The 26,067-nt window shown below is 43.0% G+C and overlaps 1 protein-coding gene across 1 annotated transcript in view; it reads left to right on the top strand.

Moving 5' to 3' along the window:
* Mreg (melanoregulin) overlaps positions 1 to 26,067 on the top strand; it is a 48,792-nt gene that overhangs the window by 11,482 nt on the left and 11,243 nt on the right. The window contains exon 2 of the mRNA XM_090354381.1: positions 9,630 to 9,789. Coding sequence (XP_090210507.1) covers positions 9,630 to 9,789 — 160 coding nt within the window. The remainder of the gene's footprint in view (positions 1 to 9,629; positions 9,790 to 26,067) is intronic.

Genomic DNA, 26,067 nt, shown 5'->3' with positions numbered 1-26,067 from the left:
CCAAACTCCCGGCCCTGGCCTTTTTCTTGATGTGTTGGAAGTAGGGGTGGGGGGATGGGAGGGGCTGGGTGTGCTGGACCTCACCTAGCTGAGACGGGGCTGCGGCAGTCAGTGGGTGGTGATTGGGTTGGGCTTGAGCTGTCTTCTAGAGGCTCCAGTGGAAATGACAAATCTGAGACCAGAGGACAGGTCTGAGCTGGGGTTCAGGTATCAGTTGGGAAAAGCTTTTCTGTGTGGGTGGTCTTTATTTTTTATTTGTTAATTTAAAAAGAATTCTAGTCAGGTGCTATTGGCCCATGCCAGTAATCCTAGCTACTCAGGAGGCTGAGATTTGAGGATCATGGGTCGACATCAGCCTGGGCAGAAAGTCCATAAGACTTTTATTGCTAATTAGCTACCCTAAAGCTAGAAGTGGAACTCTGGCTCAAATGGTAGAGCATTAGCCTAGAGCTAAAGATGTCAGACACAATACCCAGTCCCTGAGTTCAAGCTCCAGGACTGGCACAAAAACAAAATAAAGCAAAGCAAAACCTGTTGCAGAACAAAGTTTACACCTGATGTTAAAGTGGATTTAAATGTCAAATCAGATATAGGTTAGAAAGGGGGTGAGGGGCAGAATATGTGTCCTGGCAGCAATAAAGAGAGAAGAAAAACGTGGAAGAAAGAAGACAGAAAAAGAAGAAAGGCAAGGCAGAGAGAAATGGGATAGAGTGTGTGGGGGATCGAGGAAGGGAGGGAGGGAGGGTGGGGGATTTTAGATTGCCTTGTTCCTTTGCAGGGCAAAGTGGCTTGGAGGGAGGCAGGAAAAGGTCTAGAAGTCAGGTGCTGTGGGAGTCAGTCACCGAGGCCTCCATGGGGGAAGAGGTGGTGGTAAGTGGATTGGGCAGCAGCCTCTTGATGTGTTTCTCAGCACTGGAAGTTCCATCTGTTCGCTCTTTTACAAGTTCCAGTCTGGGTGACACCAAGGTCACGTGAGGTCACCTGCACTGCATGCAATTGCCAGCAGCTGTATTTTTCAGGCCTTCCAAATCCCTTCCATAGAGACCTAGGTAGCAGTCCAGGCACCTCCACCCCCTTTGGTAAATTACTCAGTGGTTTGTGAGCCTGGCCCCAGGCTTCAGCCATCTCTAAAGCTTCTTTTACTTAGCTCTCCGGACTATAGGCTTTATAGCCTCCGGTTGAAGTAGGATAGGCTTGAAATCTGACACTCTCCTCTGCTTACCTTTTGGGACTAAAAGCAGCTTTGGGTGAGGCTGTAACATCAGAAAATTGTCTCCAATGCCTGAGGCTAATTAAACATTTATCATCTGCAGATGGTAGCTGGAGGCAAAGCAGCTTCCCTCACTTTCTCCAGAATCTTTTAAATGTCTGAAGGTGGGAGGGGGAGAGGAAGGGAAGGTTTTGATTGACAGCCCCTCCCTTCCTTCTGTCTGTCTGCTTGGAGCTGTGAGGCACATGGCCCAGGGCTTTTGCACTGAATTCTCTTTACAAGCCCTGGAGCTCTTTCCTGCTCTGGACTCTCAGGGTTCCCTAACTGCTTTTGCTCAGGCTGTTTGCTTTAGATTTTGCTCTGTCTTGTTTTCCCCTGAAGGCCTACAGTTGTAGAACAAGATGGGTGGGGATGCAGAGATTAAGGCCTCAGGGAGGAGGACCATGCAGGGGACTGTTACCTGGGACCCAGTGAGTCCAGTGGTCACCAACAGATACTTCTGCAGCTGCTCCAGGAGCCTGCCGCCACTGACTTAACTTCATCCTGACCAGTCGGAAGCCTGGCTTATTAAGGCCCAAGAAGAATGGGGCAAAATGAGATGCCTGCTGCCGGGGGTCCCTGGGGCCAAGGCTTTGCTGGAAGAGCAGCAGGCCCGAGCCAGGAGGCCCCGCCCGTGAGGGACAGCAGCAGCTGCTGCTGCTTCTTGCCTCTCCTGGGCATCTGCCACCGGGCAAGTGTCTGGGGACATGGGGTGGGGGACACTGCTCCTCGTTAGGCAGGGCTAGATGGGAGCAGGTTGAGGAGTTAGTTAGGACACAGGGAGGTGAGTGGGTTGTATTTTAACATTCCTGTGAGCCATTTGCCTTCCAGCTGTTAGATTAAGGGTAAATAGTGGGTGTTTAACCTTTGACTAGAGAAGTGTCTCTGCTGAGTGTGTGTGTGTGTGTGTGTGTGTGTGTGTGTGTGTGTGTGTGTGTAAGGGGAGGAGAGAGGAAAGAAGAAGGCTATTCCAAGGTACTGGACTAACTGGAAAGAAAGGGAAAAGAAGAAACAGATGAATGAGTGAGCTAGAGTAGGGACAGAGCAAGAGAAAAGGGAGAGATAGCAAGGGAGATAAAAGGATTATACACACAGAAGAGGATGCAATTGAGAGGCAAGACAGAGAGAGGTATAGGAGGAGGAGGGGAGGGAGCAAGGGAGAGTAGAAAGGAGGAAAGGAGAGGGGGAAGAAAAAAGACGGGGGAGGGAAGGAGGAAGGGAAGAAGGAAAGGAGACAGAAGGGGGACAGAAGAAGGGGGAGGGGAGAAGAGCAGATCAGAGAAAATGCTGGAAGCCAGAGTGGGCCCTGGCCAGAAAGGCAGCTGTGCCAGTCTCTCCAATACTGGAAGAGAAACTGACTCAGTAAAGCGGGAAGTGGCTCAGTTATTCGGGGTCATATGTTCTTTGTATGGATTATTCCAGAAGGTGCTATGCGTGAGTGGTAGGGATTTCCTTTCTTGCTGGGGTCCCGGCTGCATTTACTCTCCTCCTGAGAGCTGGGTGATGTGGGGGTGTGGAGGGTTCTGGATGTACTCCCTGCCTGGACAAATGTATCAACTGGGAGACTGAGACAAGAGTTCAAAAAAAGGAAACGCATTTCGGAGGAAATATGAGGCAGGAGAGCGCTAAGGTTTCTGGGGCTAGGTTGACGGTAGCCTTGGGGCTACGCTGCAGGCCTTGGTGGAGCTGGACACCAGAATGTGTGCAGGACTCCAGAATGGTGGAGTCCCTGGGAGACGCCCCCCAGGGCCTTTACTGGTTTGTGTGGGGAGCCTCCATCCACATGTCGTCCTCGGTGCTGGGCTGTAGGATGTGTGCTAGTCCTAACCTTTGGAGATTGAGTCCTAGGACAAGCTTCTACCCAAGTCCTAGCCCAGAAGCCTGACCAGCAGAGTGGGGGAACGGTTAGAAATTCAGTGGTAGAGTAGTAGGAATGAAAAGGCAAAGCACTGAATCAGTGTGACCCTGTAAGGAAGCTGGAATGGGTGAAGCATCTCAGCCCCTAGTTGGAGGTACTGACATGAACCCCAGATTATACAGGGAGGGGACAGAAGGGAAAAGGATTGATTAATCAGGCTTGGCAGAACTGTGGTCTTGGGGATTGGGATCTAAGGTTTAGTTGTGTGAGGTGACTCTAAATGGGTCCCCCTTACTGGATGGGTTCCCATAAGATGTCTTGCCCTGCCTGATAAAGGGGGTGTGGAGTTCAATTCTTGCCCTGTGGTCATGGCACCCAGCTGCGGAGAGAGAGAGACTCAATCCTGTCTTTCCTGGAGCCTTAGAGGGAGGTTCATGCTCCATAGCCAGGCACTAGGCCATGATGTGAGGCCCTGTCTGAAAAATGGAGAGGAGTGGCTTTATGAGACAGTGTGTACTTAGCAAACAGGAAGTCCTGAGCGCCCCCCCACCAAAAAAAAAAAAACCCAAAGCTTGAAATGCCTTAGTTACTCTTATCTTACTGTCTTTAGTCTTGCAGAGGGATGATAAGATAGGTTAGGTAAATCTTGGGCTAAGCCACCTGTATCTTAGGCAGGCATTGCTTAAAGATTAAACCCGCAGCTAGGTTCTGGTGGCTCAGGCCTGTTCAAAGCCTTGGACTGTCAGGTACTGCTACGATCACTCCTCATTTTCTCTTGCTCACAGCCTCCTCTATTAATTAACCAAATTAATTTAAATTTAATTCTGTATTCATTTAGCAATAGAACAGCACCCCTCGCACACTCAAAGGCTCTTCCTTGAAGGTCAAGTGCTGTGGTTGTGGTTGGTTTGGGGACCATCTCTTCCTGTGCTCTTGCCCCACTGGGCCCTTTGCTCAGACCTCAGGGAGTGGCCCTGAAAACCACAGCTGCCCTCCAGGGGCATTTCATTGTGACAGCTTCTGAGCCAGCCCCTCCACCCTGCTTCATCCAGCTATTATTCCTCTATAATCTAGACCCCTTTAGGTAACTTGTCTCAGTGTACAAGAAAAAGCTTGGACACTAGTTCAAGTGCTGTCTTCAGTCTGACCCCAACTTACCTTTCTTCCTGTCCTGTCTCCCATGTACCTCCACCCTTAGTGCACATGCGCAAATGGAATTCCTCGACCTGGGGCACCTGAGGCCTGCTTGCTCCTCCCGCTCGCTCCCCTCCTCCTCATGTCTACACTTGTCTCCAGAAACCTTTTAAAAAAAATATATATATATATTTAAATTGTTATTGTAGAGGTGATGTAGAGAGAGGTTACAGTTACATAAATCAGGTAATGAGTACTTTTCTTAGTCATTTTTTTCTTTTCTTTCTTTTTTTTTTTTTTGCCAGTCCTGGGCTTGAACTCAGGGTGTGAGCACTGTCCTTGGACTTTCTCAAGGCTAGAGCTCTACCACTTGAGTCACAGCACCACTTCTTTTTTCTCTGTATGTAGTACCGAGGAATCGAACCTGGGTCTTCCTGCATGCTAGGCAAGCACTCTACCACTAGGCCAGACTCGCAGCCCATGAGTACATTTCTTTTTGGACAGTGTCACCTCTTCCTCCTCTTCGGTCTTTCCCTTGCATCTCCACCCACAAGTTGTATAGTTCCCTTTCAACATAGTGTCTAGTGAGACCACTGCTGCATATGTTCACCCTTTTGTCCCTCCACTTCTGTGCCTTTCCTTACCCTCCGAAAGACAGATACACCAAGAACCATGACAAAAAGAAAGGGAAACAAAAAGAGGCACAACGAAAAAAAAAAACCTTCTTGTTTCCACTTCCTTCAGTCATAAAACCTTCTTTCAAACTCCATTCTTGTCTTGTGTGATTTATCACTTCTTCCTCTGTGCTCCTATGGCATTCTGTGTATACTTAAAAAAACAATCACACAGGGCTGGGAGTTTGGCCTAGTGGTAGAGTGCTTGTCTAGCATGCACGAAGACCTGGGTTCAATTCCTTGGTACCATATACTTAGAAAAAGCCAGAAGTGGTGCTAAGGCTCAAGTGGTAGAGTTCTAGCCTTGAGAAAGTCCAAGGACAGTGCTCAGGCCCTGAGCTTAAGCCCAGGACTGGCAAAAAAAACCACAAAAAACAAAATAAACAATCACACAATTGCATTACAGTCAGGTTAGGAAAGAGAAGGTCATTTTTGTTTTATAGCCTCCAAAGCACACACTACATGGTAAATATACATTGTGTGTGTGTGTGTGTGTGTGTGATACTGGGGTTTGAACTTGGGGCCTCACACTCTCTTAGTTTTCTTGTTCATGGCTTGTAATTCTACCATTTGCATCAAATCTCCAGCCCAACATTTTGCTGGTTATTTTAGAGATGAATTTTTTTCTGCTTAGGCTGACTTTGAACTGTGATCTTCTGGATTTCAGCCTCTTCCTCATAGCTGCATGCATCTCACCATCCTGGATTTGTTTATTGAGATGGGATCTTGCAAGCTTTTTGTCAGGATTGGCCTTGCACTTGAGTAGCTGTGATGATCATCTGCTCATTGTTCTTGAGCAGGGACAGGCAATGGAACCCTGTGATTTGCTAAGTGAGAATGAGTAAGAGCAGAGCAAGAAAAGTGTGGCCCTGCCTGGTCTGACTCCTCCTCTGCTGACCCTCATCCTCTTCCCTATGTCCAGATGAATTTCAGAAGCACCCAGTCCCCAGGTCCTGTGCTGGCCCAGGTGACTGACTCCTACTGGCTTTGGCAACCACCTCCTGGCCTTACCTTTTGCCCCAGTTTTCCCATGTGTCTTTCCCAAATCTGAGGTCTTGGATTGGCAGCTTAATCTGTACCCTATCATTTTAGCCTTGCAAGGGCTCCTCCCTTGAAGGGCACTGAACCTCAATCTGGTGACTGGTACTTGCTTCCTGTTTCGAGATGTCCTTAGTGCTTGCTTGTGACAGGATGATGGTTGTGGGTAGTTTGAGGTTTGCCTTCAGTTTACCTGTCTGTCAGCGGCCCTGACAGTGGCCATCTATTTGTTTTTATTTGTTGTTTCCTCATATCACACCTGCAGTGTTTTGCTATCCCAGGTTCACAAGGGCATTCTAGCTCTGCCTCCGAGACTGACAACACTCACCATCCAGGCAACTGAGCCAGAGCCTAGTGTAGTCTTTGTCTCCGCCTGCCCCCTCCCACTTTGAATTCATCCTCAAATCCCTTACTTCTCCCTCAGTGGTGGTCTTGAATAATGCACCTATCTTCAGCTCCATTTCATTCTTGATACCTGCAATCTCTCACCTGATAGATCACATACTTATTCATTTCTGCCTTAGCCACAGTGCCACTTCCAGCTTTCTCTAAGTAGTTTATTGGAGAGAAGAGTCTCACAGACTTTCTTGCCCAGGCTGGCTTTGAACTATGATCCTTAGATTTCAACCTCCTGAGTAGCTAAGATTATTTGTGTGAGCCACTGGCTCCTTATACTGTATCCTAATGAGTCTCCTAACTTCTTACTGGATACCTTCTTATACTTATCCTACAAAAATCACTTGAAGATATGTTCCTCACTGGTCACAGTGGCTCATGCCTATAATCCTAGCTGCTCAGGAGGCTGAGATCTGAGGATTGCAGTTCAAAACTACCTGGAGCAGGAACATTTGTTAGATTGTTATCTCCAATTGGCCACTAAAAAATGATGGTAGTGGAGCTGTGACTCAAGTGGCAGAATGTTTTGAGCGCAAAAGCTCATACGCAGCACCCAGGCTCTGAGTTCAAGCTCCAGGATTCACACACACACACACACACACACACACACGCACACACACACACATGCACACACACACACGCGCACACACACACGCGAGCGATATGATCCTGTCTGTGTCATGTCACAATCCTACTTACAAGTCTTGCCATGTTTTTAGTAAAAAAAACTTCGCTAGAAGAATGTTTGAAACATGACCTGTGCACATGGTGATGTGGCTCCAAGTGGTAGAGTGCAACACCTAGGTCCTGAGTTCAAGCCCCACACCCAGCAAAACACGAAACAAACCAACAACACAAAAACCAAAGTATGGCTTATGAACTCATGAATTAGTCCGAAGCTGCCACCTTAGCTTCTCTCTAGCAATGACTCTGACTTCTAATGCATCTTCCCTGCTGTCCTCTCACCCTGGGCCTTTTAATACACTGCTTCCTTTGCCTGTAGTACCCTGTTGTTCACTTATGGCCCAAGCCTTCCCTCCTCCACGCCTGTCTGATGTCCCCCTCTACTAGTGTCTTCTCTCAGTGTCTTTATGTGCTCTCATGGCTCCCAAATGCCCTCTTTATTGCTCTTATCACCATGTTTAATGACCTTGTCGCAGGATTGTTCATTCATGTCTTTCTCATCCTTGACTCCAGTGAAGTCTAGGGAAAGGAACCCCCTCTGTGTTGAGCGCAGTGATTAAGGTGTAGTCCGTGCTTTATAGGCATGATTAGATGACGTGAGTCGCCCCAGCATGCCCATACCTGTCCTGTGCTATGTGGTAGGCTGAGGGTGAAGTCTGGGTACCAGGTACAGTGTTCACAGCTAGTCTCTAGATGCCCAAACATGAGTTCTGTCTCATAAATGAAGAGTCATGAAACAAATGCTCAGAACAGGGCCACTGTTTAGTTTTCTTGGCGAAAGAATGTTGATAGCTATTGTATACGTGTTATTCTCAAGTTTATTGTGTGTCCTTGAGTTCAGAGTTCCCCTGCTTCATGTTTATTTTTCCTTTTAGTCACACAAGAATTGAATTCCCAATTGGATTTTCTTCTTTGGGCTTTTCTGTGGAATTTGTTGGTGAATTTCATGTTTACTTGTAGTTATTACTTCTGTCTGGTCATATTTGTTTTATTTTTATTTATTTATATATTTTTTTGTTGGTACTGGGGCTTAAACTCAGGACCTGGGTACTGTCCCTGAGCTTCTTTTGCTTAAGGCTAGCACTCTACCACTTGAGGCACATCATTACTTCTGGCCTTTTCTGTTTATGTGGTACTGAGGATTGGAACCCAGGGCTTCATGCATGCTAGGTAAGCACTCTACCATTAAGCCACATTCCCAGAGCTTCTTTTATTTTAAAAGAGGCAAAAGACAACCCACAGAATTAGAGAAAAAAATCTTTGCCAACTGTTCAATGGGTAATGTACTAAAATCCTGAATATACAAAGAACTACAAAAATACTGAACAGTAAGAGAACAGATAATCTGATTCAATAAAGGACAGACAGTTCTCAGAAGAAATAAAAATGGCTAATAGATGCATGAACAAATGTACGACATTCATAGCCATATGGAAATATAAGTAACAATTATACTAAGATTCCAACTCAGTGTTAGTGAGAATGTGAACTAGTGCAACCACTACAGAAAGGAGTATGGTGTTTCTTCAAAAAACTAAAAATAGATCCACTTATTACCTTTCCATACCACTACTGGGCATGTATCTCAAGGAAAGTAAATTAATATATGCATAATGCTTGAGTTTCAATGTTTATTGTAGCTCTGTTCACAATACTCAAACTATGGAATCACATAAGGTTCCCAACAACTGATGAATAGATAATGAAAAAGCAGTACACATGTATACCCTGGAGTATTTCTAAGTTCTAAGAAAACTGAAATTATGTCTCTCACAAGAAAAAAATGAAGATTGTCTTGTTGAGTAAGATTAGCTAGTAAGCTGCATATCCTGTTTTTCGTCATTTGTGGAACCCAGACCTAAAAGATACACACATACCATGACTTAACTGTGAGACTGGGAAGGAAGAAGAGGGAAGGAGTGAATGAGAATGAGAGAAGACAAATAATATAGAAATACAATTGTGTGTGTATCTAGGCATGTACACAGGCATGTATCTGAACAATAGAGGGTATGACTAAATGGTAATACATATGTACTTGCAAAATGCTATAGCGAAACTCATTGGAACAATTAATATGCACTAAAAATTAGGGGAAAAAGGAGATAGAAACATTAAACTAGCTCTGTTGGGTGATAGGCCCAACAGGAGTGGGGCGGGCCAGGCAACCATGGACCAGAGTGAACATGGTCAAAGTGCTTTATTTGTATTAGGAAAGCAGAACAATGAAATCTGTTGAAATTGTTTCAAGAATAAGGGCGAGGAGATGAGGCTAAGTGATAGAAGGTGTGACCCAGTATGCATATGTAGAAATATTGCAATGAACACCCCCTCTTGTACAACTGATATATATATATATATATACATACTAATAAAAATTCTAAGAAAATGATTTACTTTTGGTTTGTTTCATGGTAGTGTTATGCGCGATTATTAATGATTAGATCTTTTATTATAATTGTGCATGTATCTGTATGTTATATTGTATATTATAGAATAATGCATTATTTATACATAGAATATATACATGTAATACTTAATAGAATTCATATATAAAACAAGATCCTTACCCTCTCTTGTATTTTTAATAATACAGTGGTAACAACCCATATTCCTCATTTGGAGCAGTGCTGGCCAGGGATGATGAAAAGAATTTATGGAGTCTTCCTCATGATGTGTCCCACACTGAGGCGGATGATGACAGAATGCTGTACAATTTGATAGTCATCCGTAACCAGCAGGCCAAAGACTCAGAGGTAAGCCCCTGTTTCTGTTATGCTTGACAAAATCAACTTGAGGGAAGAAAGACCTGTCTTGCTCATGATTTCAGAGGTTTCAGTCCATCATGAATGAGTTGATGTCATGGGGCAGATCAGCTGATGTCTTGGCAGATAGGAAGTGATACAGAGCCGTAATAGAAAGGGAAAAGGCAGGATACAGCCCCTCAAGATCCCAGAGACCTACTTCCTTGCTTCTTTCTTCAAGGACCTACCTTCCATAGTTCCACCCCTCCCAGTAATCTACTCAAAGTTTGGATCCATCAGTGGATCAAACCATTCATAAGGTCAGAGAGCTCATATCTTCTTGTCTCTGGGAACACCTGTAGACAAGGCTAGAGATGGGCTTTCCTAATTTCCTAGGTGCTTCTCTATTCAGTTAAATTGATCATGAAGATTAACCACCATGACACCTTTTGACATTGGGCTATGGTGCAGACATTAAGATAAAGGAAAAAATAATTTATTTTTGAGATTAAAGGGTCTAGTTCTATTTCCAGTCTTGTCTCAAGCTCCTGGGTCTCAATTCTCCTCCTGTCTTAGCCCCTGTGAGTAGAAGTAGCTGGGTCTGTGATTGGATTTTTCATGGTCTGTTTGAAATGTAGTGCAGATATTTAACAGGGCATATTACCACTGGTTACTAATTACAGCTAGTCTTGATAGACCTGCTTGATAAGACTCATTTTTAAAAAAATACACACTGGTGTTTTATTGAAAGTCACTTCTTTCCAAAGCAGACATTACCAAAGAGGGAGGAAAACAAAGGGTTTTCACAAGATAAAAGTGTTTTCCCTGCTGAAGAACCTCTCTTCACTGGCAGTGTTAAATTTCTTTATTTTAAAAATTTTTTATTTTTTATTTTTTATTGTCGGGGTAATACATAGAGGGGTTATAGTTACATTCACCAGGTAATAGGTGCATTACTTCTCACACATTGATACCCGTTCTCATCATGTTTTTGTCCCCAGTTCCCTTCCCCCACACCCTCCGCTCACCTTGTTTTCCCCCTTCCCTTTCCTATTTCAAATAAGCAAATAAACATATATCCAGTATTCCAGGTAACAAAGTCAGATACAGTAACAATATGAGATTAACCAAAGGACAAAAAAAGAGAAGAGAAATAACATAGTACATTAAGAACAACAATCACACAAGATAAAGCTCTTGTTTCCATATCCTAGAGATCCTTTCATTTAGTCTTATCCTATATGACCTTATGTACCTAGGTTTTATAATTCTCTGCTAGGAGAGTCCTGGATGTGTACTAATTATTACAAACGAGGGAAACCATTGAGCCTATGTTCCTTTGGGTCTGGCTTACTTCACTTAATATGATTTTTTCCAAGTCTTTCCATTTCCTTACAAATGGGGTGATGTCATTCTTTTTGATGGCAGCATAGAATTCTATTGTGTGTATGTACCACATCTTCTTGATCCAGTCATGTACTGAGGGGCATCTGGATTGGTTCTATGTCTTTGCTGTGGTAAATAGTATGATATGACTCATTTTTAATTACTACCTTAAAGTACAAATTACACTGAAGGCAATATTGTTGGAAAGCAAAGAAATGTCTTAAAGATCTTAAATAGTCCATCTGCAATTGCTGCGGTTGATTAACAAGCCAAAGTTAGATGATTGGAGTGGAATTTAAAGGATGCTTTGATTGTCACTAACTCTAAATTAGTGATGTTTGAATGAACATTTTTTTTGTTGTTAAAGGATCTTAAATTATTCTTATTAACCAATTAGCCTTGGATCTGCTGTTCTTAGGATAGGTTTTGTGATGAAGGCTTGAACCCACCCCTAAGGATTTTAAATCTGAAGTTATATGTTTAGGAATGGTAGAATATTAGGAAGGAGAGGACATTGTAAGTTGGAATAGCAAAGAAGGTTGTTTATCCCCCCCACCCCCCATTCTCTCAAAATTCATTTCATACTACAGTACCATATCATTTTTTTTTTTGTGGGTCATGGGGCTTGAACTCGGCCTGGGTGCTGTCCCTGAGCTCTTCAGCTCAAGGCTACCGCCCTACCCCTGGGCCTGGGCATTGTCCCTTTGCCCTTCAGCTCAAGGCTACCACCCTATCATCCAGCCAAATCCCTCTCCGTTTTCTAGGGGTCAGCTGGAGATAAGAGTCTCAGGTCCTTTTTTTTTTTGTACCTGGGCTGGCTTTGAACCATGATCCTCAGATCTGAGCCTCCTGAGTAGCTAGGATGACAGGCATGAGCCACCATGCATGGCTTCCATATCAAATATTTTATAAGGTTATTCCCCAAATAATATGACCTGAGTCCTCTAACCTCTATCAGAAGGCCTGGTAAAGGCCTGTATTAAATGCCCGTGGCATGTTGCAATGTTTTTTTGAATCTTGTAGTAACCAAGCACAAGGAGAGTCAGCGCCCATCTCTCCACTCCCAGGTTCTAAAGGAAAGGGTTGTCTTTTGTAGTAGGGTATTCAGCCTACTAACTCATTTTTAAAAATCTAGGTTTAATTTTTTTTTTTTGCCAGTCCTCGGCTTAAGCTCAGGGCCTGAGCACTGGCCGTGGATTTTTCTCAAGGTTAGAGCTCTACCAATTGAGCCTCAGCACCACTTCTGGCTTTTTCTAAGTATGTGGTACCAAGGAATCCAACCCGGGTCTTCATGCATGCTAGGCAAGCATTCTACCAGTAGGCAAAACTCCCAGCCCCTAGGTTTAATTTTTAATTGGTATTTTATTCCTCCAGAAATATGTTTAAGTAAGAAGAGAAAGCCTTTTTCTTTTGTATCATTTTTGTTTGTTGTGGGGCTTGAACTCAGGGACTGGGTGATGTCCCTGAGCTCCTCAGCTCAAGGCTACTGCCCTACCCCTTGAGCCATGGCACCACTTCTGGTTTTCTGGTGGTTAATTGGAGATAAGAGTCTCATGGACTTCAATGCCTGGGCTGGCTCTGAACCTTGATCCTCAGATCTCAGCCTCCTGAGTAGCTAGGATTACAGGTGTAAGCCATCGTGCCTGGCTTTGCTCTACCACGTTGAGCCACAACTCCACTTCTGGTTTTCTGGTGGTTAATTGGAGATAAAAATCTTATGGCCTTTTATCTTATGGACTAATGAGCCTCAGATCTCTAAGCCTCCTCAGTAGCTAGGATTATAGACTTGAACCACCAGTGCCTGCCTGACATGAGTGATCATTTTTGTAAGTGCCATGTGTTTGGGGCTTAAAGGTGAGATGGATGGAAGGACTGGAGCAGCCCCTGAGGAATGATGTGGCCTCAGATTCCTGTGGTGGCTGTTGATACTTGGCATTCCACTAGTGGTTGTGCAGCTTGCTGGTCTCTGGCTTCCTCTGTTCCCGCCCATCTCCTCCTGTGTGGTAACACTGGAAGCAGGTCACAAGAGCAGTTGCTGCCAGGTACAGCTTGTGAGGGGACTGAGTGACCTTGTTTTCCCTTTAAGGAATGGAGTAATTGCTTTTTTAAGGGTTAAGAGTCTCACAGACTTTCCTGCCCAGGCTGGCTTTGAACTGCATTCCTCAAATCTCAGCTTCCTAAGTAGATAGGATTAAGTCATGAGCCATCAGAGCCTGGATGGTATTAAAAAAATAATAAAACAGAGAATTTTGGTTTTGAAAGAAAATCGAATTCCACTTACTGAGGAACAGGGAACCTTAGAGATACTTTTTTCATGTTAGATCTCAGAAGCTCAAATGAGGTATTAAGGAAATGGAATAACATATTTTTCCTTAAGTAGTCACAGCATGTTAGAAATTCTCAGAACATTGAGAAATAATTTCACAACACTGTGTATCTGAATTTGAAGCAGGTAGATGAAGACTGCAAGCAGTCCAGGCTGAGTTTTATAGTGATCCAAATTGAAAAACAGAAGAGGTCTTATAGCAAGGCAAAACAAATCACCAAAAAGCTAGAAGGAGAAGTATGGCTCAAGTGGTAGAGTGCTAGCCTTGAGCAAAACAAGCTCAGAGACAGTGCCCAGGTCCTAAGTTCAAGCCCCAGAACTAGCCAAAAAAAAAAAAGAGTATCAGGCAGCAATGTAAAGGGGTAAAGGATATTTTCATGTGAGTATAAGGAGAGATGTTTGGCTTGTGGTTGTTGACTGTGGGTCAGGAATACTTCCTGACCAGCACAGGGCAATTCCTAGCTTGCTTGTTTGCTTGCTTATTTATTTATTTTTTGGTGTTGGTCCTGGAGCTTGAACTCAGGGCCTAGATGCTGTCCCTGACTTTCTTTGCTCAAGGCTGGTACTCTACCACGCTTGAGCCGCAGCTCTACTTCCAGCTTTTTTGGTACTGTTTTGGAGATAAAGAGTCTCATGAACTTTAAAGCTTTTGCTATCTTTGAACCACAATCCTCAGATCTCAGCTACCTGGGATTATAGGCATGAGCTACCCATGCCAGGTTCCTCTCATAGTCTTCTTTTCATTTTTTTAAACTTCCTCTGGGCCCCTCCTTGAGTAGCTTTGTAGAGCTGTACTCAGCTCATTTCTATCCCTTCTTACTTTGGTTAGTATTCTCTGACCTGTGCTATTTGCTCTCTTATCTAATGTTGTAGAAACAAATGCCTTTAGGAGTTTAGATCTTAATTCTGTCCTGCTAAAAGAGCTCTCATGCTTTCACTCTCCCTGTGGAGCTAGGCCTTGACCATGCTAGGAAAGCAGTCTACCACTGAGCCTAGCTTTTACACTTTTTATTAGGAAAATATCAGATCATTCTTATAATTAATTTCACATAGTCTTTTTTTTTTTTGGCTCAAACGTATACGGTGTCTAAAGGATAATAGAAAATCTGTGCTCGGGGCCGGGAGTTTGGCCTAGTGGTAGAGTGCTTGCCTAGCATGCACGAAGACCCGGGTTCGATTCCTTGGTACCACATACTTAGAAAAAGCCGGACATGGTGCTGAGGCTCAAGTGGTAGAGCTCTAGCCTTGAGAAAAATCCAAGGACAGTGCTCAGCCCCTGAGCTTAAGTCCAGGACTGGCAAAAAAAAAAAAAAAAAGAAAATCTGTGCTCATTTTAAAAGACTTTCAAATAATTATAAACTCTCTGTGTATGGAGTTCTCATGACGAGTGCCTGCTGACTTGTCACTGTTGGGCCATATTTACCCCTCCTAGATCAGCAGGTGCTTGAGAGACTGAAGAGATCCTGTGGGATCTGCAGAAGCCCAGGAAAAGGGAGATATCCTTACTTAAAAATAGATTAAAAAAAAAAAAGACCTGGACCTCTGTAACCCTAGCTACTCAGGAGGCTGAGATCTGAGGATTGCCATTCAGAGTCAGGGAAGTCTGTGAGATTCTTACCTCTGATTAACCATTCCAAAGTAGGAAGTGAAGCTCTGGCTCAAGTATTAGAGTGGTAGCTCAGAAATAGAACCTAGGCCCTGAGGTCAAACCCTAGGATGAGCATCCACAAAAGAAAAAAAGGCTTACAATGTATAAAAACCTCCAACCTATGTATCAGACATTGTAAACAACTCCAGTAACATGTTTAAAATAGCTCTTGGGTCTCTCCAGGGATTCATTCTAGAGCCTAGATTACACACTTACCTTCTCTCATAGCCTTACTGCAGAAAAAAGGACAAAGCAGTTGATTGGACTCTTTGGGGACAATGTGAGGAAGAGCAGAAAGGGTGAGCTGACCATGAACCAGCCTGTACTTGGAGCACTCAGAGACACAGCCTCTCTGGGCTCAGCCCATCTCCAGTACCCGCCACCTCTACTCCTCAGGGCTGCTTGTACACTGAATTCTGTTCTGGTGAGATCTGATGATAAGTTCAGACTAAACATGAAGTAGCAGAATAGCTATAGGAGATTCAAGCAGTTCCGTACACAATCTGGATTCTTCTTAAAATTTTTTTTTTTTGGTAGAAATCTTTATTTCCCCAAATGAACTTTTTCTTTCACTTTAAAATATTCTATTTGGAACCTACTTGTTCCTAGAAAATCACTGTGATATGCAGGATTCCTCAGGGAATCCTGAGGGCTTGGCTTGATTTTCTTTTTAAATGGTACACAGTCTCCTGGAGCCTCTGTGTTCCCATCTGTAAAATGGGAGAGCTGATGCCTGTTCTTCCCATCCTGCTAAATAGGAAAGTGTAGATAATGACAGTGAAGTATTTGGGGAACTGTGGGGTGGAGGGCTATTAGTCCAACTTGAAAAGCTTCTTTCTTTAGGGTCCAAGTTATCTGCAGCATTAAATGCGTCCGTGTGTGTCCGTGTGTGTGTGTGTGTGTGTGTGTGTGTGTGTGTGTTCTTTTATTGGGGCTTGAATTCAGAGAGTCCTGCCCTCTCACTTGCCTTTTTCTTTCTTTTTTTAATTAAAAGATTTTATTAACACTGATTTTTATATCATCTTTTAAATATAAACAAGTATTTAAGAATGGAATCTCCATATGCAATTACTGTCACATAAATTTAAGAAAAAAATTAAAATTAAGCTGAGAGTTTATCATAGATACATATCGACCTTTATTCTATATCATTATGTCTATGGAGTATATATTGAGTCATGGCTCTTGTACTGTTTGGATCTAATATCCACATATCAAGGAGACCATGTGCCTTTTGTGCCTTTGGTCTTGACTTGTCTCACTCAACATGATTTGCTCTAGTTTCATCCACTTCCCAGCAAATGCCATTATATTATCTTGTCTGTTGGCTATGTAGAATTCCATTGTATATATGTTCCACATTTTTTGTAGCCATTCATCTGTAGTAGGGCATCTGAGTTGTTTCGATTGCTTGGCTATTGTGAATAGTGCAGAGATGAACATAGCTGAGCAGGTGTCCTTATCATATCCTGGGTTATGATGTTCAGGATAGGTGCCCAGGAGTGATATATGGGGTCTTAGGGAAGGTCTATTTTCAGTTTTTAAAGAAACCTCCAAACTGCCTTCCAGAGTGGCTGTACTGGTTCATATTCCCACCAGCAGTGCAGTAGGGTTCCTCTTTTTCAATAACCCCATCAACATTTGTCGCTGTCTGAGTTCGATTATTGGCCATTCAGATTGGGGCAAGGTGTTATTTTAGGGCTGTTTTTATTTGTATTTCCTTTATGACTATGGATGATGAGCATTCTCTCTCTCTCTCTCTCTCTGTCTCTCTCTCTCTGTCTCTCTGTCTCTGTCTCTGTCTCTGTCTCTGTCTCTGTCTCTCTCTCTCTCTCTCTCTCTCTTTCTCTCTCTTTGCCATTTTAACCTCTTCTTTAACCTCTTCTTTTGTTCCCTTGCCCACTTAGTGATTGGTTTGTTGGGTTTGGGGAGGATTAGTTTCTTGCACTCCCTGTAGATATTGGATATTAAGCATTTGTCTGATGTATTATTGGTAAATACCAATAATACCATAGCTACTTTAGTAGCTATGCCTTTGTGCAGAAACTTTTTATTTTTAGGTAGTCCCATTTGTGGAGTCTCTCTCCAATTTGTGGTGACCCTGGGACTCTGTTCAGGAAGTTTTTGCCTGTGCCTATGAGTTCCAGTGTCTCTCCTACTCTGTCATGTAGGGTTTTCACGTCTGATAGTGAGGTCTTTGATCCATTTTGAGTTAATGTTCATGCATAGTAACAGGGTGGGATCAATTTTTCGTTTTCTGCCCAGTTTTCCCAGCACCAATAATTGAAGAGGCTGTGTTTATTCCACTGTACATCTCTGGCTCCTTTGTTGAATATAAGTTGACTATAGGCATGTGGTTTTATTTCTGGATCTTCTGTTCCATTGATCTTCTGGTCTATTTTTGTGCTGATACCATACTGTTTTTGTTATTATGGCTCTGTAGTAGAGTTTGAAGTCTGGTATTGTAATACCACCTGCATATTGCTCTTTTTGCCTAGAATTGCTTTGGCTATTCTAGGTCCTTTGTTGCTCCATATGAACTTTAGATTATGGTATTTATTTATTTGCCGATTATGGGGCTTGAACTCAGGGTCTGAACACTACTATCCTTGGGCTTTTCACAAGTTAGAGCTCTACTACTTGAGCCACAGCACCACTTCCAGCTTTTTCTACGTATGTGGTACCAAGGGATTGAACCCGGGTCTTTGTGTCTGCTAGGCAAGTACTCTACCACTAGGTCAAACTCCCCGCCCCTACACCCTCTATTTCAGTATAGAATATCCTTGGGATTTTGATGGGGATTGTATTGAAATTGTATGTCAGTTTTGGCAGTATAGCCATTTTCGCAACTCTCACTATCTATGAGCATGGGATGTCTTTCCATTTCTTGGTATCACCTTTGATTTCTTTCTTTAGGCTTTTATAGTTTTCATTAAATAATTCCTTTACAATCTTGGTTAGGTTAATTCCTAAATATTTTATTCTTTTGGGGGCTTTTGCAAATGGGATCATTTTCTTGATTTCTCCTTCTGTTTGTATATTGTTGGTGTACAGGAAGGCTACTGACTTTTGGAGATTGTATCCTGCCACTTTGCTAAAGTGGGTTTATTAGTTCTAAGAGTTTGGGAGTGGAATTTATTGGGTCATTCAGGTATAGGATTATGTCATCTGCTAATAGGGATAGTTTAATTTCTTCTTTCCTTATGGGCTCAGGGCCTAAGCACTGTCCCTGGATTTTTCTCAAGGCTAGAGTGACCACTTGGGCCACAGCACCACTTCTGGCTTTTTTCAATGTATGTGGTACTGAGGAATAGAACCTGGGTTTTCATGCATGCTAGGCAAGCACTGTACCACTAGGCCAAACACCCGACCATATGTGGATCCTTTTGATGTCCTTCTCTTGCCTTATTGCTCTGGCTAAGGGTTCCAGCACTATATTGAAGAGATCACTTGCCTTTTTCATTTATTGCTAGCATTCTACATTTAAGTCAACCATTTAGTCTGGCATTTTGCTGGTTAATGGGAGGTTAGATTCTCCTGGACTTTTCTGTCCTAACTGGCTTCACAATTCCATCTTGAAATCTCAGCCTTCTGAGTAGCTTGGATTATAGACTTGAGTGCTCAGCTGCCTTTGTTATTTGATAATTATCTGGGTAAGTGTATGAAGAACATCTTAACTCAAATTCTGCCCGATGTATCTACCAGTCAGTCTATTCTATTCTATTCTATTCTATTCTATTCGCTTGTGTGTGTGTGTGTGTGTGTGTGTGTGTGTGTGTGTGTGTGTTTATTTATTTTGCTGGTCCTGAGGCTTGAAATCATTGCCTAGGCACTGTACCAAGCCACTTTGTGCTCAAGTCTAGCACTCTATCACTTGAACCATAGCACCTCTTCCAGCTTGTGTTGAGTACTTTATTGGAGATAAGAGTCTCACAGGCTTTCCTGCCTGGACTGGTTTTGAACTGTGATCCTCAGGCCTCAGCCTCCTGAGTAGCTAGGATTACAGATGTGAGCCACTGGTGCTTGACACAACCAGTTTATTCTGTTAAAGATTATGTGTTTAATGTTGAAACAGGCTGATTTGAGTTGGAATTAGAGCATTGTGAATTCTTTACTGATCCAAAAGGTTAATTTATTTTGGATTGCATTTGAAATCTGTGTTCATACGGTAGGAAAGTCTTTTCTCCTTATCTTACATCCTTTACTACTTAACACAGTATATGAACTAGCTGGTTGACCTTGACATATGAAAGAGAATCTCCTATTCTAGTGTGGATCCATTTCTAGTTTGACCAGCATTTCTAGGTCACTATGATAGACATGTCAGCGAGAGAGACTGGTTGGTTGTTGATGCCAAGTTTATATAGCCTTGCAATACCAAGGGTGATGTGATTTCTGCCTAAGATCAGGTGATCAGGTCTCTAAACCTGACTTATTCAGGGACAGAGCTATTTGCACATTGTAAGCATATGAGTCAATGCTCTCTGAAGAAGTAGAAACAAAAGATGTTATAGCTAGATAGATGATACATACATCCATACACACCATGCACCCATGCATACATATAAACATGCACATTTAACTTCAGGAATTGGATCTTTGCTTGTGAATGGTAATCAGATAGGATAAGCTGCTAGGCTGGAGACTCTGGGAGGAGATGCTGAGTAACTCCAAAAGTTATCAGCTGGTAGAATTCTTTTTTGGTTGGGAGGGGTCAGCCTTTGTTCTGTTAAAGCCTTCAACGGGTTGGATAAGGCATGCCCTTCTTGAAGTTATCTAATCTGATTTATTCAGAATCCTCCTATTAAATGTTAATCTCATTTTTAAAAACCTTCAAAGAAACATTCAGAATTTTTGACAGAATATCTGGACACTGTGGCTCTGCCAAGTTGGTACATAAAGTTATCTCAATGTTTTGCAAACACTATCCACATTCTGAAGAGAATGGTACACAATGCATGTAAACGTCTGGTGAGCCACTGGTTTAACAGGTCAGTTCAACATCTCCCACGTGACTAAATCTGTAAGGGAAGCCAGTGACCATACAAGAAAAAAGGTAGGTTGGTAAGAAGGATGACTGAAAATAATTCCTTGGCTTTTTTTTTTTTCTTTTTGGTAGTGAGGCTTGAACCCAGGGTCTTGGCGCTGTTCCTGAGCAATTTCACTTACCTCTCCACAGCTCCACTTCTGCTGGCTAATTAGATGAGAGTCTCACAAATTTTCCTGCCTGAGCTGATTTCAAACTGTAGTCTTCAGATCTCAGTCTCCAGAGTAGCTAGGATGACAGACGGGAGCTACCAGTCCCAGGCTCCACTGACAGGAAGCACTCACTGTTTCCCAGTTAATGTATTTAATGTATTTAAACCAACTAGTTTGCTAATTTGGTGCTTTCCTGCCTAGAACAAAGTTGAATTTATCATTTGGTTAGAATTTCTTGTCCCTTCATAGTGCTAGATGGAGACTTGTGACCACTGTCTTCTGCTGAACTGTATGCTCCACACTGGGGACAGACAGAGACTCAAGAGGGCAGACAGCACAAGTGAGGCCAAAAGGAAATCTGAGTACTGTAATATGGGATGAATCTAGGGCTAGGAGCAAGGGAAGAATGTTGAGGAAAGGCTCAACTTGAAGCACTTGGGCAGATTGCACAGAACCGGCAGGTCAGGAGTGAAAGGCAGGAGGCACAGGACACATGGAGGTAGAGCTGTTTGGACACTGTGGTCCTTAAGAAGCACACGATGGCTGCAAATAGCATTGTATGCACTAGCAAGGCTCAGCAAGGAAGTGATGTCCTGTTCTCCTGGGATTTCCAGAGACCACTGAATCATCTTCCCAAGTCAATTGCTGGCTCATCCATATTGCCCACCGATAAGTATATATATTTTTTTCCAGCTGAGGGGTTGTTCATTTTCTTGGTATCTTAGTCATATATAAAGCTGACTGAGAAATTACTATCTGTGATGCCATTTAGCTTGGAGGAATCTTCTGGAATGGATGGCAGCATTCAGTGACAAAGGAGTACACTTTTAGTTGAGCCTAAAGGCAGTAATTACTCCAGAATGATATGGCTTGTAGTCCCCAAAAGTCACTAAGAAGGCTACATGTACCAATTTGAGGCTCTCTGTAAGGAGCAGTGTGTGTGTGTGCACACACTAGCACTCTACTACTTGATCCACATCGCCACTTCCAGCTTTTTTGGTGGTTAATTGGAGATAAGAGTCTCATGGACTTTCCTGTTTGGGCTAGCTTTGAACCCTGATCCTCAGAGTTCAGCCTCCTGAGGTAGCTAGGATTATAGGGATGAGTCACTGACCAAGCCCAAGCCCAAGCTTGAATCAATATTTGTTTGTTTATTGTACCAGCACTGGAACTTGAACTACAGGCCTGGGTGTTATTCCTTAACTTTTCCATTCAGGGTTGCTATTCTACCATTTTAGCAAATTCGACTTCTGGCTTTTTGTTGTTTTAATCAGAGATAAGTCTCACAGACTTTTCTGTTCCATCTGGCTTTGAACCTCAGTCCTCAGATCTCAGTCTCCTGAGTAGCTAAGGATTACAAGTGTGAGCCATCAGCCCCCAGCTTATTATTATTGTCGTTGTTGTTATTTTAAAATTTCACAGCTCTATCCTTGCAACAAAACAAAACAAAACAAAACACTACTTGATCATCTACTCTTAGGACAAACAGAAAAGCTTCTTAATTGCTTGGAGCTCTTGGGAGCCCTTCCTAAGGGCTCACTGGGACTTCCTGATGTAAGTGTGGCTTATCTGTAGGGTTGTGGGAAGGTTCTGAAGAACAGTCTAGAAGGACAGATTCACTTGCTTTCTAACTTTGATTATGTGGGGAGATGCCAGAGCTGTTACCCAGTTCTGATGGTGGCCAAGATCTGCTGCTTTTCAGACTGAAATCTTTAGAATGTTCTGGAAGGACACTGTTTTTCCTAATAAGAAGGAACTCTCTAATTTGGGTGTCAAGCTCTTGGATACCTGTTGTTCCATCGTTGTTACACATGACTGCACTATTTACCACCCAGGAGTGAGCTGTGCCATCACATGGTTGTATAATCTAACAAGTACACAGTCATGTAGCTAATGAATGCCAGCTGGCACGCCTGGTGAACTAATTGTTGTGTTTAACTACAAGAAAGATGAGGTAAAGCCACATTCAAGCTCCTTCTCATTTTCTGTTGTTATGGTTATTAAAACACTTAGGGCAATTTCCTGTGAACCTGAGTTGAAATTAGATTCTTTTCCTCTACATAGTATGTTTTGCCCTAGAGGCATTCAGTGAGTCACACAGGTCGCCATTCCTGGCTGTGTAATGGCGTGTTTTGATGAAGATCTTCAGATCCAGGTGTTTTCGACCATCAGCCAGATGGGCCACAGCAGGAGTCAGCCTTTTATATACAATCACAATTTTGTTTTTTTGCCTTGTATGATTGAACTGAATACATGTTAGTCTAACTTGTCTTTAATTTTTTTGGTTTTGGGTTTTGCCAGCCTCAGGTGAGTTTTCCAGGAAGTTTTGAAAACAAGTACAAGTGTTGGATGCACAAGTACACTGCAGTGTGGCTTGTGTATCGCTTCAGGGACTCGGCCCTGTATCTACTTGTTCTGGTTTCTTTTCTAGCAAGTACTTGGAATTTTGACGACCCTGGGAGAGCTAAGCGTGGGACTGGCAACAGCTTGTCAGAAGGTGGTCTAGGATGCCCACCTTGTCAATACAGCCTTAGCAGTCTGAAAAAGTAAATGTAGAAAGTATTGTGTCATTTTTATGATCCATTGTTATCTGATCTATCTGCTATTGAGAGAGAGAGGCGGGGGAAGGAGAGGGAGAAGTGTATGTACACATGTGAAGATACAGGGGCCTTCAAGTCCTTCCTTGGCCTTTTCACTCAAGACTGTTGCTCTAGTGCTTGAAGCCACACCTCCAATTCTGGTTTTGGGTTAGTTAATTGAATATAAGAACTTCGCAGACTTTTCTTCCTGGCTTTGAACTGTGATTCTCATATCTCAGCCTCCTGAGTAGGCAGGATTACAGAAATGAGCCACTGGCATCGGGTAAAAGTTTTCTTTTCTTTTTCCTTTTTTTTGTCAGTTGTGGGGCTTGAACTCTGGGCCTGGGTGCTGTCCCTCAGCTCTTCAGCTCAAGGTTAGCACTCTAGAACTTGAGCCACAGTGCCATTCTGGTTTTCTGGTTAATTGGAGATGAATCTCACAGACTTTCATGCCCGGAGTGGCTTTAAACCTCGATCCTAGCTAGTGCAACTCAGTGATTTCTTTCTGGGCTCCAAATACATCCAAGATTCCACGGCTATTCAAGCCAGCCATGATTTTTGGACTTTCCTGGATTAGGACTGAGGTAGTCTCGGTTACCTTGGAGACACTGTCAGAGGTTTGGGGTCTAGGATTTCTGGAATACAGATAAGAAAGAGCCTTAAGATCACGGTCATGCACTAAATGAGCAGGATTGTTCTTGTCCCATTTGAGCTGGTAAAGGCAAAGAGCTAGATTGTTTAGAGGGGCAAATGAGTTAGCAGAGAATGTCTGACCCGCCTTTGAGGTGATGATAGAATGTGGACAGCTAATTGGGAATGTCTTTCCCATTTGACGATTGGGCAGGGCAGGGCTCCAGAAATGCCCACCTCCTGATCCTCAGCTGATGTTGAAACAGTGACTTGCTTTCATCCTACCCACTGCTACCTGCTTGTCTGCCCTACTTTCCAAAGGTCTCCTTGTTCTCTGGTTTCTGCTGCTTCTAATCATTCGCCTTCAATTCTTCTTCCAGCTGCTGAAAGTCTAGGGCAAAAACAATGTAAAACCACCAGGAAGGGAAGGTGATCAGAACTTCTTTTCTTCATTGTTTGGCCCCTGCCATTTTCCCTTTTGTCCATGGACACCTGTCTTTATGTGAACTTCTTATCGGTCATGGAGTAAAATCTGGTCACTGGAAGAAACTGGCTTAGGCCCAAACTTATCTAGACTCTTGATTGCTGATAACCTAAAAACAACATTTCTCATCCATTCATTTATTCATTCATGTTTGAGGTCAAACATGCTTTGAACTATCTGATCATAGTTTAACCCATGCCATGGTCTTAATCTTTTTATTTTTATTTTTTGTGCCAGTCTTGGGGTTTGAACTCAGGGCCTGGGTACTATCCCTGAGCTTTGTTTTGTTCAAGGTTAGCATTCTACCACTTGAGTCAGAATTCCACTGCTGGTTTTTTTCAGCTGGTTAATGGAGATAAGACTTTTAATGGACTTTCCTGTCCTGGCTTGCTTCAAATAACAATCCTCTAGAGTAACTAGGATTATATGCACAAGCCACCAGCATTCAGGTTATTTTATTTATGTTATTTTTTGTGTATATTGGTTCTGGGAATTGAACTCAGGGTTTTGTGCCCTTTCTTGGCTGGTTGTTGCTGCTGTTGTTGTTGATTGTGGGACTTGAACTCTGGGTCTGGGCCTTGTCCCTGAACATTTTAGCTCAAGGCTACAGCCCTACCCCTGGAGCTGCAGCGCCACTTCTGGTTTTCTAGTGGTTTGGAATAAGAGTCTCATGGACTTCAGTGCAAGAGCTGGCTTTGAACCTAGATCCTCAGATCTCAGCCACTTAAGTAGATAGGATTATAAGTGTGAGCCACTGCTTCAGGCTCTTGGCTGGTTTTTTACTCAGCGTCTCTACTACTTGAGTCAGACCTTTACTTCTAGTTTTATGCCTGTAAAGTGGAGATAAGAGTCTGCAGATTTATCTGCATACGGCTGGATTTGAACCAGGATCCTCTGATCTCAGCTTCCTACAAATAGCTAGGATTACAGGTATAATCTCAGCTGACATTTTTTTCTTATGGTAATATCATGATCTAATGGCTAGTATCTGCTATGTTAGTATTTTCTTCTTCAATTGTGAAAAAACCCAAACAAAATAAAAACACACCAAACCCAAACCAAACCAAACAAAAACTTGAGGCTGGAAGACATTTTGTTTTGAATCATGAGGCAGTTAAGTCCAAGAACACGGTGCCTGTGAGAACCTTGTGCTGCTTCAACTCATGGCAGAAAACCAGACAGTGGGCTGGATCAGAGGAGATGGAATAAAGGGGGGCCACCCTTTCTTTACAGCAACCCTCTCTCATGGTAACTAATTCAGTCCCTTGAGAACTACATGAATCCATCCAGGAGGCTGGAGTCCCCGCCACACTTTCAAAGCTGTTACATTGGTAATGAAATCTCAACATGCATTGTGGTGGGATGAACGTAAGCCAAGGGGAGTGTGCAGTCCTTTCTTTATGAAGTGTTCCCACTTACCCTAATTGAGCCTCACCAGCTTGTGGTATGGAAGGGTTAGGGTTTCCCAGGTGAAAATGAGCTCACAAGACCTAGGTTCCTGGTCAGGCATGGATTTCTGACTCAGACCCACTTCTGCCTTTTGCATCTGGACTGCTTACTATATTTAATATAATGTAAATGGCATACACATAGTTTTATTATAGTGCTTAGGGAATCATGGCAAGAAATGAAGGTTTTCTTTCTCCTTTTTCTATTTCTGAACCCTACTTGGTTGAACCCTCTGATAGTAGATCCTGTGGATATGGAAGATATGTGGATATGTAAAAATAATAGATAACATATGTTGTTTAACCCACTATTTCCAAATAGTACCCTTTCAATGCATAGTTACCATACAATGTTTCCTTTCTTTTTTCTTTTGGAGCAGGCTCTTGCTATATGGCTTAGGCTGGCCTGAGATTTGCCATTCTATTATCTCAGCCTCTCAGATGCTCTGGTTATTAGGTATGTGCCACTATACCTAATTTTAACATAAAGTGTTTTTTTTTTTTGTGGAACTGGAGCCTGAACTCAGAACTTCACACTCCCTCTCCTTGCCGAGGACCCTGGTGGTGGTTTACCACATAAGAAACACTTG

Source organism: Megascapheus bottae, chromosome 21 (assembly GCF_031878675.1).
Source record: "Megascapheus bottae isolate mThoBot1 chromosome 21, mThoBot2.hap1, whole genome shotgun sequence".
Lineage (NCBI taxonomy): Eukaryota > Metazoa > Chordata > Mammalia > Rodentia > Geomyidae > Megascapheus > Megascapheus bottae.
Note: the sequence above shows the minus strand (reverse complement) of the source record. Positions and strands in the feature narration are given on the sequence as shown.